The 15367-nt window shown below is 36.0% G+C and overlaps 2 protein-coding genes across 2 annotated transcripts in view; one reads left to right on the top strand and one right to left on the bottom strand.

The window, feature by feature from the left end:
• The window catches only part of LOC117789744, a 39388-nt gene that overhangs the window by 10023 nt on the left and 13998 nt on the right, over positions 1 to 15367 (bottom strand). The gene's annotated exons all lie outside the window — the stretch shown is intronic.
• Positions 10289 to 12357, top strand: LOC117792835 (phosphate-regulating neutral endopeptidase PHEX-like). The gene has a single exon (XM_034633127.1). The coding sequence runs from the start codon at positions 10289 to 10291 to the stop codon at positions 12257 to 12259; it is 1971 nt and encodes a 656-aa protein (XP_034489018.1). The 3' UTR covers positions 12260 to 12357.

The following is a 15367-nucleotide window of genomic DNA, read 5'->3' on the forward strand; positions in this document are numbered from 1 at the left end:
GTTTTTGTTTTTATATATGTTTCATAATTTAATTTTAGTTGTTCTTATTTTATTATCTTATTATTTTTTTTATTGCCGACTGCTTTTGGTCGAAAATTAATAAATAAATAAAATTTCCATCACATTTCCACCATAAGGAGCATTACTTACATTCAAAACATATTACATATAATGTTGGAATTATAAAAAAAATATATTTCAGAATAATTGTAAGTATAAATTATTATCTATATTGACTAGCGCCATAATAAGAACATAAATGACCTTTAGATATTATATAAAGGGGAATTTCTATTCCTATATTCATAAACTAAACTTAAGATAAGTAGTTCCGTAAGCTCTTTTGCGGACAGTTTCTGTAACTGTTTAAGTCTCCCTCTCATACACATGCTTGTCATTATATTTTTTAGAGCTCGTCTCTGGTCGGAGTCTTTTGTTCTCGGGTTTTTATCTAAGCCGTTTATGTGCAATACCAATGTGTTTGGGGGTTGTGGCAACTTTGGAAGCCGTAGTCGTATCTCCGTGTTGAATGCTGCGCAAATAACACGCTTTATGCAGCAAAGTTTTTATTTTAAACTTCAATTTAGTCGACAACGCTTCGCGAATGCCTCAGTGGGTTGAGTGGAGGGGTGGTGGAAAGTGTGTGGGGGTGGTAAATGTAACTAATGATGCGCCAGGCGGTTGTTGTGCAACTTTCAGACAGAAATGGAGCAAATTCAGCACGTTCTCAGCTCCAACAACAACACCCATAGGAATAACCAAGTCAAGAGTCGTCTCCCAAGAAGAAAGAGCCACATTATTCTAGCCACTAAAATCGATGCAAACACACAATGATTTACGGCTCGAACGTTGCAAGTGAAATAAAAGTAACCACAATGAGTAGCAAACACAATAACGTCGACATTTGATAAATTGCCATAATGAAAGTAAGTCAAACGGAAAATCTTTTGATTAACCAAGCGATGTCCTGACGACCATTCGTCAAATCCAAATGGAAACTCGGTTTTGTTGTAAATCAGATTGCTGTCCAGCATTCACATTCATTCATTTGCATTCACACACATATTCATGAGTTGTGAGTGTTGTCCCTGTAGTGACCGTTTAGTCCCAGTAATTATTTATGTGTCCTGCTTTTCCCAGTGGTGGAGCAGTTGGCCCATATTTACAATTTTTCAATAATTCATGCTTGTCTAACAACTGTGTAATACTTTCGATTGATGCATGTTTTTAAATACTTAATTGATTAAAATTTATTAAATAATTAAGTTGTGATTAATAATTTTACAACTTATAAGAGTAAATTTTAAAAATATTATACAAATATAATAGACAATTATAATCGAAACTAAACGATAATTATAACTAATGACTTGCGCAAAAATTAGTAATGTTAATATGCTGCCAGCATAACGATTATTGAACACTTCTTTATCATGAATATGAAAAACTGTAATGATATTAAATATTATCCCTCAGTATAAAGAATTGAAGTTAGAGCATGAGAAACTGCTACTTGAAAGCAAAATAATTATAAATATAGTATGTAAAGTAAGCTTAATATGCGTAATTAATGCTACTTAATTTGCTTGGAGTGAAAGTACAGAATTGGGGCCCCACATATGCCAATTGCCCTTTGGGCCCATTAGTCGCTCAACCGCTCCTGTGCATATCCCAACATAGATGAGATGACGCCCACATTCCTCATCTTCTTCTTCCTCTGAACTCAGGTTTGATTCTTGCGGTTTTCCCTTACACAACGTATGCAATTTGCGTTTGCATTTCCCTCTTCTCTTTTCCTCTTTACTATATATTGCGAACTTGATTTGCAAATTGTCTTTATAATTTGATAAGGGAATACATTGGCTTTTTCCCAGTCTTACTGCTCCTTTTGTTATAGGAATTGATTTCCTTATAATAAGATGGAATGAAACCCTAGAATTCCAATTTAAAACTGACCAAAATAAATGCGGAATACTAAGAATTATGTTTCATAACTTAATTAAGTTACTTAATATAAAATGCCAATGCTGAAATGTGAAATTCGCTTGCGGTGTTAGAAATTATAGTGAATTATGATTGAGTGAGAGAGAGAGAGAGAGAGAGAAAGGGAGAAGCAGAGAAAGAAAGAAAACGTGTCGGTGGCAAAGTTAGGCTAATTGGAATTTCAAAAGCGTAGAATAAGTCAAGTTGAGCAAGTTTGCCATAAATTGTTCATGAATTTTAAAAGTTTAATTGGAAAGCTTGTGCAATTATGTTAATTAAACATACGAAATGCTTCAAATACGTATTCTGCACTTAGTTAAATTAGCTAATAGAGTTGAAATCCTATAAAAAGTTTTACCTTTTCAAATCATTTTTCTAACTTTTTAAAGAATTCAAGCAAAACAAAAGTTGGGATACTACACTTATGCAGATATAAATATTCTTAGCTTAATTGGAAATTAAATTGGTTTGCTTATGATATACAAACTTTGTTATAATACTACAATATTTATTATACGATTTTTAACGAAATTATTGATTGTGCTAACCAAATTAAAATAATTAAATTTTTAAACCGATAAAATAAATATCTCAATTAATTTTCATCATATTACAAGTAGTGAGCTAAGAAAGCATAATATTTGAAGAATTCTTGTTGCCTTAAGGCGCAAAGAGTTGAAATAATAAAAAAATATTTTACGAAAATGTGCACACGTTGTAAAAATATCATCGACAAGCGGCCAAAATGAAATGTAAACAACAGAAGTGCCTTAACAAACGCCAACAATTTTAATTAATAGCGTCAAATAAATAAAAAGGAAAACAAAAGTATGACTGCAAATATGAAAGGAATGTAAACACACACACATATACACCAAATAGCACTTTGTATGTGTGTGTGTGTGTGAATAATAAATAAATAATTACGCGCTCGGCAACAAAGCGGGCAATCGGCCACATGGCGCAACAAACGTAACGTAAACGTATCTGTATCTGTAGCTGTAGCTGTATTTGTATCTGTATCTCTATTTGTATCTGCCTCGGTATCTGCATCTGAGCCTGCAACTGTAAGTGGCAGCTGCCTGAACTTGAGGCATGGCAGCGTGGGAACTTAACAAATTTTGCAGCATTTTAAATACTCCTTGCTGCGTGGCATGAAAAAAGAAAAATAAAGCGAATTTAAATCTTAGCACGGCAACAACTTTTTTCTTGACGTCAGCGGAGGTTGAACGTGCAACATACACAGTGCGACGGGGCATAATTGAAATGTTGCAACTACAGCTAAATGTAAGTATAATAACGGCTGTCGGCAACCAGCGTTAACTCACTTTTAAAGGATGCCTACGCTAACTGCCAGACTGTCTGTATACGTCTCTCCCTCTCTATCTCTCTTACTCTGTCTGGCAGGAAGTGCGCCATTATTTTGTATTTATATTATCATCTTTGATTATTATAATTTATGCATTCAAATCCATTTTTTTTGTGTCTTTTAATTTTATGTTGATGTTCATGTTTAAATAATGATTTTTTCTTTGCTGCTTCGACATTACTTAAAATATACAAAGCAAAAAATATATTCCATGCATTACAAATGCGACGACACCAACTGAAGCACATGTGTGTACAAGTATCTATGTATCTACACGTATATATTGAAGCTATCTCTGCCTCCAATTGGAGCAGCATCCTTGCTTCAATCAGCGCGACAATTGTGAATGCAAATAGCAAATCAAATATTGCAACAATTTGTAGGTAATAGAAAAGATTGCCAAATCTGTGCAGTGATCTGAGCGACTTTAAGATACTCAAACTAAAGATATAAATCAAATATAAATAAATAGTTTTTAGTTCAATGCATTTACATTTCTAGAATAGTTTAAGTGTAGCACTTAAATATATAGATTACATTTTAGAATACTGAGAGATACTCGCTCTAAAGACAACAGAAGTAAAATTTACTTGTTCACATAGAGATTTTTTGGTGAAAATAACTAGTTTTTTTAAAGTAATCCGTATTATTTGTAGAGTTTCTTCAATACTAGATACAGAGATAGAAGAAGTAAATGACATTGTATTTTATACATTAAACTTGTTGGTGAATATTTTATAATGTTTTAAAAATATCAATTTAAAAAAATGTATTTTGCAAGTAAGTATATCAATTTCTGAATAATATCAATTCTCGACGAACAACGATAGGAAAATATGTTAAAACGTTTTAAAAACATGTCCACGATTTGAAGTATTTGATACTTTTAAGCACAGTGTTGTTGTTTTCCACGAATCTCATAGATTCAAGATTCAGTGAATTTGACTTTACAACGAAAGCTGATTAAGAGCTTAGTTACTCTCGCTACAATTGCACAAATAAAATATTCCCTTTGCAGGTAGACAGCATCGCTGAACGTGCAGAAACTTGTTGGAAATGTAAGCTCAGAGCAACGTCAGCAACTGGAGGAACTGGAGGAGGAGCATCAGAGTCGGCAACAAGAAATAAAGTTCTATATCGATTTTATAGTTGCCTCAGGCATTTGCGAGAAAGCTGTAAAAATATCCAGAGACGTAATCAAAACGAATGTTGCTTGGGTTTTAAATGCGCTTAATTTTTTGCAATGTGTGGCATTATGTGTGTGTATGTTGTGGTGTGGTGTGTGGTGTGGTGCCATCGGATGCTGCTCTAAAGTGCTTATGGCTCCTCCCTTGGACCCTGCCAGTTTTAGTAATCTGTTCGCTCGTTTGTTGTCCTTGGTGGCTCTGCTAGCGTTGGCTACGTGTCCACAACTGGCATTGTGTTTGGCGTTTGCTTTTCGTTTGGGTTTGATTTTTGGTCTGGGGATGTGTGGCAGGAAGTGAATTCAATGCGGGCACACCCAAAAAAAAAAAACAAAAAAAAGAGAAGAAGGACAATGCGATGTGCAGAAAACTGCAATGCTGGTGTAAAACAGGATGTCAGATCCTGACAGGATATGATAGCCATTGCATACGGTTATCCCCCTGCAGGCCATTGACGAACGCTTAATTAAACCTTAATTTTTCATGAAGACCTGAATTGTGAGCACATTTTCATAAATCATTGAAGGCATTTCCCATTCTCACCCTAAAGTCATGTTTGTTTTTCTGCAACGGATACGCCCAAAAGCACATGTGTGTGTGTGTGTGTGGGTGTGTGCAAAACATTGTCACTCGACACACACACGCGTGTGTATCCTTAAAAGCTCATCAACAAAGTTATTTTCCATGCAGTTATTTTCCTCGCTCTGGATTTCTATTTTTAATATAACTTTTTTTTATTTACTTTGCACATTTGTAAAGTTGAGTGCGAAAAGATAAACTGTAAACGCCCCATTGTTATCCGAGCAGCGAATGCACTGAAATTAGTTCAACTGCAGTTTTTGTACCCTGTCACGAAAGAACTTTAAATGGAGCATATTAATCTGTTAATTTAATGTCCTTTATTTGAGAGTTCTTGCACTTTATATATTATACATTTAATACCCTAGCTATTGTATTCTCTGCAATATAGGGTTATTATAATTTTTTATTCTCTACACCCTGTTGCAAAATGGTATCAAAAATTGGAAAATTAATTTAGAATCTGCCATATAGTGTCATATTTGGTCATTTTTAGGCTTGCAGTTTTTATATCCTGTCATAAAGAAATTATATTAAGCCATTCTCTTTTAATATAATTAAGAGTTGTTAACTCTGATCTATTACATTAGAATAATTTTTTAAATTTGTATTTTAAATAACCTGACGTTAAAGAGTTTAAATAGAATCATATTAATTCAAACACTGCTATATATTGATTTAGTTTTAATGGGGAATTCTTTATATTAGTATAATAACTTCCGCTGTATAGAAGTTTTTTAGGTTTATAGTTTCCAGACTCTTTCGAAAAAACTTTTTAAAGGAAGCATATGAAATGAAAATTTGGTTTAAATAAGATTTTCCATTTGTGGGCAGTTTTTGATTCTGTTATCCACTGACACTACTACTCTTTCTCTACTACTCTTTCGATTATAGGGTATCTTTTAGTAGTGTATTCTCAGATTTCCATTTGTTACATGCTTGTTATGCAGTTGCATTGTCTTTGCCATCTTCGCATGTTGCCCTCATCTCGACCCGTTCTCTATCTATGTCAATGGTGGCTCACGCACGATATTGTCTCTTGTTTTTTGAATCCCTCATGTGTCACCTTACCCCTTTTTCTCACTATCTCTCTGTCTTTGTCTCTATCGCTCGTTCTTTCGCTGCTCCCTTGCTTATTGTCGGCTTTGGTGTTGCTGTATGTGCATATTGACATCGTTTTGACAAACAACATACACCCTTCTCATTCTTCTGCACCCTCTTCTTCTTCTCCTGCACCCCCGTGTCTTCAGTTCGTTGTGACATGTGCAGACACACGCACTTCATGGAGCTTTTGGCATTTCCGTTTCCTCTCTGCAAAGCTTGGCACATTTTTTTGTTGCTTGTTTTCCTGTTTGTCTTTCAATAACTGCGTGTATTTTGTGTCTGTCTCATATGCGAGGTGTACTTCAAAAATTGGTTACCAAAGAACTAAATATCAGAAGAAATATTAATTAAAAAAGTGGTAGAAAAATACAAATGATTTAAATTTAGGGGTGAGCAGATCATAATGACAGTCAAATTAAAACCTGAAATTTTATATACTGATCGAAATCAGAAATTCAAAAATGTAAATTATTCAATGAGTAATTTTTTCTGTTTTCAATAGTGCTTAAAAACTTAGAATAAGTTCATTTTTTTATTTGCTGCTGCTGTCGCATTTTTCGGCGTCCCAACTTGTAAAAAATAACGGAAAAAGCTCAGTTTGTTCAGTTTTTCTTGAATTTATTCACTTTAATTATTTCTTAAACTACCCTCGCGGTGTAAAACGTGAGGTATGTGTAAATATTGTTGCTTGTGGGTTATTTTGTCTGTTTGTGCTGTTCCATTTAATCATATTAACTTAAAGGTTGCTTGACAGTTGTTTGACATTTAAAAGACTTTGTCCTTAACTTTCTTTATTGATGAACAAACGTGGTTGGAACTTGAATACAGAGTTTAATTCATTGCTCAACATATCAGAAAGAAATTTAATCAATATACTGTCCTCATCCTGGCATTCAGTTTGGCACTCTCCCAATCCAATTGAACTGCAAACTCTTCGGGTAGACCTGCCTTGAAAGAGATGTTTGACTCGGAGTCTGAATTAATATGAAGTGAGCTTGCTCCTCTTGACTTGAGTTCTGTATACGAGAAAATGCAAGAGCACGTTGTCATGGTTCATAGACTCGTACATGACCATGTCCTGGTTGTCTGACTTAATTAATGCTAGAACTGATTACACTCAGACACAGAGAGGAGACAACGTATCCTTATTGTATGCAGTTGGAAATGTTGCTCATTTTGTTGTCATTGATTTCGGTACGTTGAAACCTCGTCCTCAACTCCGTTGTCTGACACGTGCCGTGGCAAGCGGCGAAAGCAAAATGGCAAATTGCTAAACAAAACGGGGTGTGACGGGACGTGCGTTAGCTTTGGGTCAGCTTATTGTCGTTTAATTGCAACATTTCCCAGTCACCCGACATTCCACGGTTCCACGGCATTTGCCTTGGTCAAGTGCAGTGACTACAACGCAAGTTCGAGTCGGGCATTAAGTGGATTGTGCGAGTGCCAGCGATGTTCAAGTCCAAGGATTACAATACACTTAGCTGGCTTTTGTGGGGGAATAAGAAAATGGTAACATAGCAGGAAAATCAAGGGAGGATAACCATGCGATTAAACAGCGGGTCTTTGCAAGGGTAAAGCACGGATAAGAACTGTATGAAATCAGCGGAAATTATTTAAAATTGCAGTAAAAGAATGGCTTGACTAGAAAGTTTTTTATATACTAAAAATTCATTCTTTTCACACAACTCCAAAAATATTATTTGCTTGCTCACAAAATTTATAAAATCAATTGATTTCTGTTCTTAGTTTTCCCTCTTCGAATTCGACATTAAGAATTTATAATAAAGTTAAAATTTAATGAATTTCCAATTAAATGTAGCTTAAACTAAAATTGATTGCAATTCCAATTTGATTTTATTTTCTTCCCATCATATTTGTCATCTAAAATCTCTTTATCTCTCTAAATTTACAGACTTAGTTTGAATACATTTAAACTCTGCATTCGCATTCGCAATTAATGTGTTTAAGCTGTTTATCGAATTGTTAGCTAAATTTTCATTTTATTTGCATTGTATTTGATTATTGCAAATAAATTGTGATTTTACTGAATATCGACAAATATATTTTGATTGCCAGGTGCATTTAGCATTGTTTGTTCAATTGTCAGTTTGTCATTTTATCACATGCAAAGCTAAAATGGAAGTTAAATGCAATTAACCCCGCTGTGACCTCCACAGACAACAGACGCATTTAAATGTTTTTTATTTGTTACATATTGCGGATTAAAACACATTAAATGACCAATTTGTGGATTAGCTAATTAAACTTTAAAGGATCTCTATTATTTTTGAATATAATATGCAAGTAAATAATATAATATAAATTAAAAATTTCTGCACTTACAATTAATTTATTTTATTTATGGTCTTTACTTGTGTTGACATTCTGACTTGGCTAATTGCATTGTAAATTGAGCAGGAAAATGTCATTTCAATTAGCTGCAATAATGGAAAAACTTAACTGGAATTTTGGCATTTATAATGGCATAAACGTCACAGGACGTAACCAAAATTATTTTTTCATTCAGTAAAGTGTCGGAAAATATCGATGTCGTTGACCCACTTAGCTTGATGAAAATTATATTGATTATCATCATCATCTCTGGTGGCGTTTTCCCAATTTATCGCAGCGTTGCGCTAATCAAAACCAAGCAGATATCGTGATGGATGAATCTAATGTCAGAGCATCAGTTTCATCAGGTGTGCAAGTACGTGGGTGTGTGAGTGTGTGTGTGTGCGTGAGTGAGTGCTAATGAAAATTAACAACACCCAAACGAGCAATGCTGCTAAAGAGCAACACACGCCAAAGGCAATAATCGTCAGCATCAACAAGATAAAGAATAATCTTGCTAATGCTCGACTAATTGTTACCCTGCAAGCGAGTTTTTCAAAAAAAGTTTCACTTTTTAGTCAGCAGTTAATTTATTTGTACACTCACTTTAGACTTGAAATATGTTATGTTTGATTTTTTTTTTGTGCAGCAAATGCTTTGACAATTAAAAAGGAAAGTTAAGATTTGACAAAGTTATGAACTATCATAACTTTGTCAAATCTTAACTCTACTTTCCAAAGAAAAAATGGACAGTGATGAAAAAAAAAGACTTTTGCAACTTTAATGCAGAATCAAAATTAAGGTTAAATAATGATAAATTTGACATTCCGCAAGGAAATCGGTTGAAATTTAACAAAGTTATGATAGTTTAAAGTTTTTGGAAAAGTGTCCGGGGGAAGGTATGAAAAAAATGGACAGTAATGAGAAAAAAATTTACTTTTCCAATTCTGATGCAAAATTAAAATAGAAGCCAAATAATGATCAAAATGACATTTCGCAAGAAAATCGTTTGAGATTTGACTAAATTATGACAGTTTGAAGTTTATGAGCTAAAAAATTTCTTGTTGATTTTTGATTGAACACATTTCTGGAACACGCCTGTGTATTTTTCAGCTTTAGCTGCCCAAAAGTATGCTACTGAAATAGAATTTAATGAAGTTAACTTTGAGATACTTTTCGCTTGAAATACGTGCATATAAGTTGATAAAGTGTGACACAAATTAGCTTAAGCCACCTAAACCAAAATAGGCTTAGTTAAAAACAAAATACCCAAACCCTTCTGTGCATTAATATCGCTTCACTGACGCTGAAGTTTTTCCAATTTACCTGGGAATTTCGAATTTGTCAAGCACAAATTGGCTGAGTGAATGAAGAATGGAAGGAAGGAAGGAAGGAAGGATGGAAGGCAACCTGCTGAGCTGCATTAAAGCTCTTGACATTGATTGGATTAAGACAGGAAGAAGCTGGCAAAAGAGTGTAGATTATTGGTCCATACTCGAAGAGCTTTCTAATCAATGAACAGCCACTTGAACTAATTGCCAACAGGATGCAAATGAATTGAGTGTCTGTCGGCGTCTAGAGATACGAGTATTGTATGCAAATGTAAACAAAACTTGTGGCGATAGTAAAGAATCGTCGACCGTCGTCGAGTTTGAGTTGAGTAAATTGAGCGATAAGCTCTATAAAATGACGCTCAAGAGTTTTGGAAAGCAGTTGTAGTTGAAACGCAGCTGGCGCAATGAAGTGTCGTCCAGAAATGCAATTGCTGCTTGGATTATCACTTGGATTCGCTTGGACATTGGCCATATCAGACGAGCAGTTTAATGCCCAGTTTGTGGATCAAGTGTTGAGGAATGTGAATGACAGCGTTGAGCCTTGTGTGGATTTCTACAGTTATGCGTGCGGTAATTGGAGTGAGAATTACAAGGACACGGAAAACTACTTGGATATGCCGGGTTATATGGATTACAAATACAACACACAGTTGTTGGGAGCGTTGCAGATGCAACATCAGCAAGGTGGCATTTATGATATGCTTTGGTCATACTACGTATCCTGTCGGGACTTGAACGAGCCGGCGCTCAATGAGTTGTTGCATCTGCTGGAGCCGCAGCTGCAACTGGAGTGGCCAATCTTTAAGAGCAATCACAGTGAGATTTGGCGCAATGAAACCGAATTTGATTGGCTGGCAACGTTGGCCAAGTTGCGCTCTTATGGCCTCAATGGTGTCTTTATCAAACAGGATGTGAATGTGCGACGCGAGAATGGTTCGCATTATGTGATCATGTTGATGCCACAAATCGCTGATGCAACGCCGCTGATCGAACAGAATATACTTGATTTATATGTGGCTTTTGGTGTGGATGAGCAGTTGGCCCGGAATCTAACAGCCAAACTCATGCAGCTTGAGTGGCAAGTGGCTAACTTGACGCATCAAATGGAGTTGCAACCAATGAGCAACCTTATCGAATGCACGTTGCCAGAGCTGCAACAACACTTGCCCCAAATCAACTGGAGTCATTATCTGACAAATCTACTGGAACAGCCGCCAGATGCGTTGCAGTTGTTGCAAGTGTCAACGCTGAACGAAAGCTATGTGCAACAACTGCAACAAATATTCAAGCAGACCTCCAACGAGACCATCTGTTACTATCTCATGTTCAAGTTGCTCTATGCACTCATCGATGAGCTACCCATGGGCGTCAAGGAGACGCGTTCGATTCCCTGCCTCATGCAACTGCGAGGACACATGCCACTGGCGATGCACTTTCTCTACGAGACACATTACTACAGCGAGAGACGTGAAGTCACCGATGCAGCATTGCAGCGTTTGCAACAGAAATTGAGCCTGCAATTTGAACGTTTGTTGCAACAAAATCATCTGCAGTTGAGTGCAGAAGAACAGGCCTATGTGCTGGAAGAATTGCGTAGCCTGCGCCTTAAGATAGGCAACTTGCCACCGCGTTTGACCATGCAACAACTGTTGGAGTATTACAAGGATCTGCAATTGCACGATAACGATTTCTATGGCAACAAGTTGCAGCTGCTGCAATTCTATCAACGACGTGAACAACAATTGTTGGCCAATAAGCCAACTTGGGATTATTATCAGCAGGATGCGTTTGTGGCACGTAGCTCGTCGCCGGTGAAAATCTTTCAGAATGCCGTGTTGCTGCCACACGGCTACTTGCAACTGCCACTGTACGACGCACGTCTCTCGCAGCTGCTGCAACATGCCCAATTGGGTTTCATTCTGGCCCATGAGCTGCAACATGCCTTTGACCTCTTTCACATTGTCTACGATGCAAGGGGCAACTACAACACAACAGGCTTGGCGGTCTTGCAACATTTTGCCAACTTCAGCAGCTGCTACACAAGTGTCCACAATGCTCAACAGTTGCTGCTCTCGGAGAGCATGTCGGATATTGTTGGTTTACGCCTCGCCTTTGCCTCCTACTTTGATCATGTTGAAAGCGTTGACAAACACTCGCTACTCCAACAACAGCAGCTGTTTTTTATCAACTCGGTGCAGTTCCTGTGTGCCAACATGCAACAGATAAGGGCTGATAGCATCACGGAGGATGTGGAGCATGGAATGCACAATGAACGCGTCAATCGCAATTGGCCACAACACGAGCACTTTGCCAAGGCTTTCAACTGCACAGTGGGCCAGGCCATGTATCAGCCGCACAGTTGTCGTTTGTGGTGAAGCCCCAAGTGGAAGCCACAAGGGGTTGGGGTGGGGGGTGGAGGTTGATAGAGGAATATTGCGTGTGTTTAATAAAGCGAATATCGATTAACTATAAACGCTGTTTTCTATGATAGAGCCTAAAAGGCATATTGCTTATTTAGAATTATTATTACTGCTTTAAAATAGATTTATCGATATCGGTAGTTGATACTATCAATATTGATTAATTTAATTTCACGTATCAAATGTTAGAATTTACATTTAACAACAAATACTATCGATTACTTTTATTATCGGCAGATGCAGACCATCTTTATCTTAAAAGATACTATCGATAACTAAAATAACCTGTAGACATCATTTACTATGTCATTCGCATCTATCTGAGCATAAATTTAATCTTTCGAGCATTTATCCCTTTATCAAGCACATTTAAGATAAGCAAATACTATCGAAAGCTTAATTTTATCGATATATTTATTTAACGTCGCATATACTACCGATAACTATTATTAACCCAACAATTTAAGGTTGTCTGCCATACACCAATTTATAACATAGATTAAACCGAATGATATAATAATTTAAAGTCTGTTTAAAAGATTCTCACACAATTTTTCGATCAGCATTTGGCAAAATAGTACGTGGTATTACAGATATATCTAGGTTCTTTTTATCGATAGTACTAACAACTATATAAATTTGCTATTTAAGTGCTGAGTATCGTGTTATCGAGCAATTGTAACATATTCCCTGCTTATCCAATGGGATATACAAAAGCGTGCCAACGCGTTGACCTTGAGTAGTCAACAACAACGATAGGAGACCACAGTGACAATAACAACAATGTGCATAAATTACTGCACGGCCTGTATTAAAATGTAAATGCGACCACGCCCATTAATTTATTCATTCATTCTGCCATTCAGCTATCCATCCATCCATCCATCCATTTATCCATCCGGCCATTCATGATGTAAGCGCTACATCGTAAAAGGCTCAACTTGGCGTGCAAATTGTCTGCAGCATTCAGAGCGAAAGGAACCGAAAAGGGAACAATAAAGGCACTCGTATATTACTTACTTAGCATACTCGTATTGTATTTTATTTAATTTATTGTTGCACATATATTTTAACGTCAATTTATGAGGCCCACGCACGTGTTGCAGTTGCATATATTTGTAGATGAATTGAAATTGCAGCAGGCGAACAGGCGGCATTAAAATGTTGCAAATTTAAATTGTGTCAGTGGTGGCGGCGCTGTCAAATGACATGACTTGCCGGACATTTCCGGACATTGGGCATTGGGAATGGTCATGGCATCATGTCCGACACTTGATACACTTTTCACACCAAGCGCACAAAGTCAAAAGAGACAAAAAGCCGTTGCTGCACAGTGGATCAAGTTCATAAAATTCAGAATATTAAAATTAAATTTAAAAAAAATATGCAATATAATGCTCTTAATTTTTCTGATTATCTATCGTTCAAAGTTGATCAAGAAAATAAATTTAGCATGTGAAAAAGGAAAAAGAAAAATGAAATCAGGGTATTTTTTGATTTAACTTTATGTATATTTTTAAATTTCCATTTTTTCTTTAAATTCATTTAAAATCGGATATTAAATAGATTATGAGCTTTAGAATATTTTAAATTGTAATAGGAGATTTTTTAGCTGATAAATATTAATAAATTTTAATCGTTTTGTATGTATAATTATTTGTTTTTTATATAAAATTATACAACTAAGTTTGTTAAGTTTTTAAAAGTTTGTTACTTAAACTTTTGGTTATGCACTGGAATTTATCATTTTTGTCCCACTGCTTTTGATGTTGTAGGGTTTCCATGTCACAGAGAGTACGTCCATATATTTCAAAACAAATGACAGCCGCGGGAGCCATGCAAATGCCACACATTTGGCCACCACCATTGCCGACATCTCGACATCCCAGCAATTGGTCACTTGATACACATTGGATCAAGAGCATTGTTCGGCTTGTAAGTACATCTGTTCAAGTGTTATTCTTTTATTTTAGCTGGTTATCGTGGGTCTGAGCACTCCCCAGGTCAACTGGCTATGCTTGTCCATGGCTTTGCCTAATTAATGCGAGTGTACAACAAATTAAAATGCAATTTAAGCGGCTCTATAGTCAGCTGCCACGTCTGCTTGCCTCGTTTTCTCATGTGCAGTTAGTTGGCCACAAAGTTGTGCCTACACACGAGCCAGAGTTAAAGCCAAAGCTAAAGCTAAAGCCAGAGCTAAAACCAAATCCAGAGCTCTTTGCATAATGGCAAACAAAGTTTTTTGCCTTGCAGCAAATGTGGGTTAAATGCTTTTTGCGGCTTGCAACCACAAAGCGCCAAACAGTCGCTGCCAGTGTTGTGAGTTCGAGTTTTGCGTTGTTGTTTACTCTGCTCTCTCTCTGCTCTTTTTAACTCTTTTTTTTTTCCTTTTAGAGCGTCAAATGCAAATTTTCAATTTGGCCAACGAACGCAAAAGGTTTTTCATTTTATTTAATTGAAACATTTAACAAAAACCTCATTTTTTTTTACCACACAGTTCAAATGAATGATAATAATATCAAGTCAATTAGCCGACAATTAAGTTTGACTCTTTATAGAGTGTATGCAATTGAGAGTGTTTTTCTGCCACTAATTGAAATTTGTAATCAACCTAAACATTGTATCACAGCTGACTATTTATATTTAATTTCTTTATATTTAAGTGCTGACTGTGTTGCAAGCTCACTTGAATCATTGGTGAATTGATTGCTGGAATTATACTAAGTGTCATTCTTTTGTTATGTGGCGCAATGAACTCATTACACATGAGTCTCTTATCAAAAAACAAGTCATTATCTTACTTGTATAAAATAATAGAAATTACGCATACGCCATGTGCTGTTTTATATTATATTTTGATACATTTCAAAGAACTGGCAACTGTTTCTCGTTGTCTAATCAGTTGTTCGTTTCATTGCCACAAATTGTTGACCAGTGGGCGATAAACAGCAATTTGGTTAGACATAACCGGTTAAGACATGAAACTGCAACTGCAACAGCCGCATCAGATTTGTAAATAAACTTGCTTATGCTAAAAATATTAGCAATAATTACAATCAAATT

The sequence above is a fragment of the Drosophila innubila genome (genome assembly GCF_004354385.1).
Source record: "Drosophila innubila isolate TH190305 chromosome 3R unlocalized genomic scaffold, UK_Dinn_1.0 2_E_3R, whole genome shotgun sequence".
NCBI lineage: Eukaryota > Metazoa > Arthropoda > Insecta > Diptera > Drosophilidae > Drosophila > Drosophila innubila.